We start from the raw sequence: 2105 nt of genomic DNA, 5'->3' as shown, positions 1-2105 counted from the left end.
CTATAGTCCAGACTATAGTCTTATCTATAGTCCAGACTATAGTCTTATCTATAGTCCAGACTATAGTCTTATCTATAGTCCAGACTATAGTCTTATCTATAGTCCAGATTATAGTCTTATCTATAGTCCAGACTATAGTCTTATCTATAGTCCAGACTATAGTCTTATCTACAGTCTAGACTATAGTCTAATCTATAGTCCAGACAATATGCTTGTCGGTAGCCTAGACTATATACTCGTCCTATGTCCAGACTATAGCCTTGTATATAGACCAGACTGTAGTCCTGAACATAATATACATACAATATGTTTAGTCTCATCTAAAGTCCAGATTATAGTATTGCCTATAGTCCACACTGTAGTCATTTCTATCGGACAGACTTTGGGAAAACTAAAATTTATTATATGCAGTATGCCAAAAAGCAAATAGGGTTGCCATAACTTCTAAAAATGTCAAAAAAATCTCCACCATATACAAAAATAAAAAAGTTATAAATAATAATAAAACTTATTAAATATAAAACAAAAAACTTACTCTATTTAACTTAAAAATCTAGTCTAATAAAGTGTGTGTGTGTTAATTAATGATTAATGTGGTTCAAAGATGAGTTTAAATTTCAATCCTTCTCTCCTGAAGCCAATTTCTTATGAAGCGATGATTATTTTAAGAATATAATAACACAGTGTACGTATGCATGTATGTGTTTTAAATGATTATGTAAACGAAATAATTAAATTGTACAACATGTAAGGGGGACAGGAAAGTGATTTGTTTAGTAATTACGTGTCCAAGTGGGATCATCTGGATCTTCATCGCTTTCATATTCTTTGGCTGGTAATTTGCCATATTTGGCTTCAAGTCTATTCATTAATTCGGTATCGTCAACATCGGAAACTTCTTCATCATCACCCTCGTCCAAATCTTCATCATCATCGTCTAATAGATCGTCATCATCTAAATCTTCGGAATCATCATCTTGTGCCTCCTCATCATCATCATAGATATCATCTTCATCATAATCAATATCTTCTGAATCAGGTTGATAGTCCATATCATGTGCTTTTTCTTTTTTCGATTCGACATGTTGTGTCTCCTTTTCGGCTTTGTCATAGTCCATGTCGTAAGTGATATCTTTTTTTAAGGATTGATTTGAAGTCTCTGGTTTAACTGCGACCTTGGTCTCCTTGGGTGGTGAATATTTGGTGGGCATATCAATTTTAGCCTCTACCAGGGGAGGTGGTGGTGGTGCCTCAAATACTGGCGTCGTAGTTTTAAATTGATTTTGATTTTGTGTATTATTGTTATTATAACCATTATTCGTAGATCTTTCAGAAGTCTTTGGCGATTCTTCCTGACTATACCTTGAGGTGTTATTATTGTTCCTATTGTTATTGCTATTGAAAGGTGTGTTATAAGGTGATTGATACGAGTATGCTTCAGTTTGTGTTGGCTTAATTTCGATTTTTTGTTCTGTCTCATCTTTGTAATCTTTTGGTCTGTACATGGCATTAAGTTGTTCAAATGTTTCGGGTACATAATCATTGTCACCTGCATCAACTTGATTTTCTTCGCCAACGGGTTCAATTTCTTCTTCAATATATTCGATTTCTTCTTCGATTTCAATTTCTTCCTCGGAATAATCTTTATATCAGGATAATGTTGTGAAGAAATTTTTATTAATTTTTTTTGATGTTTCGGGATTTATTGGGGTGAAATAAGGAAAGTAATCCGGAAAGTAAACAAAAAAAAAAAAAAAACAAGTGGTGCCGAAGTCCAGACTATAGCTTATTGTCAGGACAATAGTTTTATCTGTAGTTTAGTCTGTAGTCGGGACTAAAGTCTAGTTTATAGTCGGCACCATAGATTAGGCTATAGTCAGGAATTTAGTATAGTCTATAGTCGGGATTATAGTCTAGTCTATAGTCGGGACTATAGTCTAGTCTATAGTCAGGACTATAGTCTAGTCTATAGTCGGACTATAGTCTAGTCTATAGTCGGGACTATAGTCTAGTCTATAATCGGAACTATAGTCTAGTCTATAGTCGGGACTATAGTCTAGTCTATAGTCGGGACTATAGTCTAGTCCATAGTCGACTATAGTCTC

The 2105-nt window shown here is 34.1% G+C and overlaps 1 protein-coding gene across 3 annotated transcripts in view; it reads right to left on the bottom strand.

The window, feature by feature from the left end:
* Positions 1 to 2105, bottom strand: part of LOC111683951 (aspartyl/asparaginyl beta-hydroxylase) — a 12297-nt gene that overhangs the window by 3532 nt on the left and 6660 nt on the right. The window contains exon 1 of one of the 3 annotated variants that reach the window (XM_046955776.1): positions 785 to 1667. The exons of the other annotated variants lie outside the window; for them this stretch is intronic. Coding sequence (XP_046811732.1) covers positions 785 to 1505 — 721 coding nt within the window. The 5' untranslated portion in view covers positions 1506 to 1667. Of the gene's footprint in view, positions 1 to 784; positions 1668 to 2105 lie in introns of those variants that run through there. 3 annotated transcript variants of the gene reach the window in all.

This window comes from Lucilia cuprina, chromosome 6 (assembly GCF_022045245.1).
Source record: "Lucilia cuprina isolate Lc7/37 chromosome 6, ASM2204524v1, whole genome shotgun sequence".
Taxonomy (NCBI): domain Eukaryota; kingdom Metazoa; phylum Arthropoda; class Insecta; order Diptera; family Calliphoridae; genus Lucilia; species Lucilia cuprina.
The sequence above is the reverse complement of the archived record's forward strand: the minus strand, read 5'-3'. Positions and strand labels throughout refer to the sequence as shown.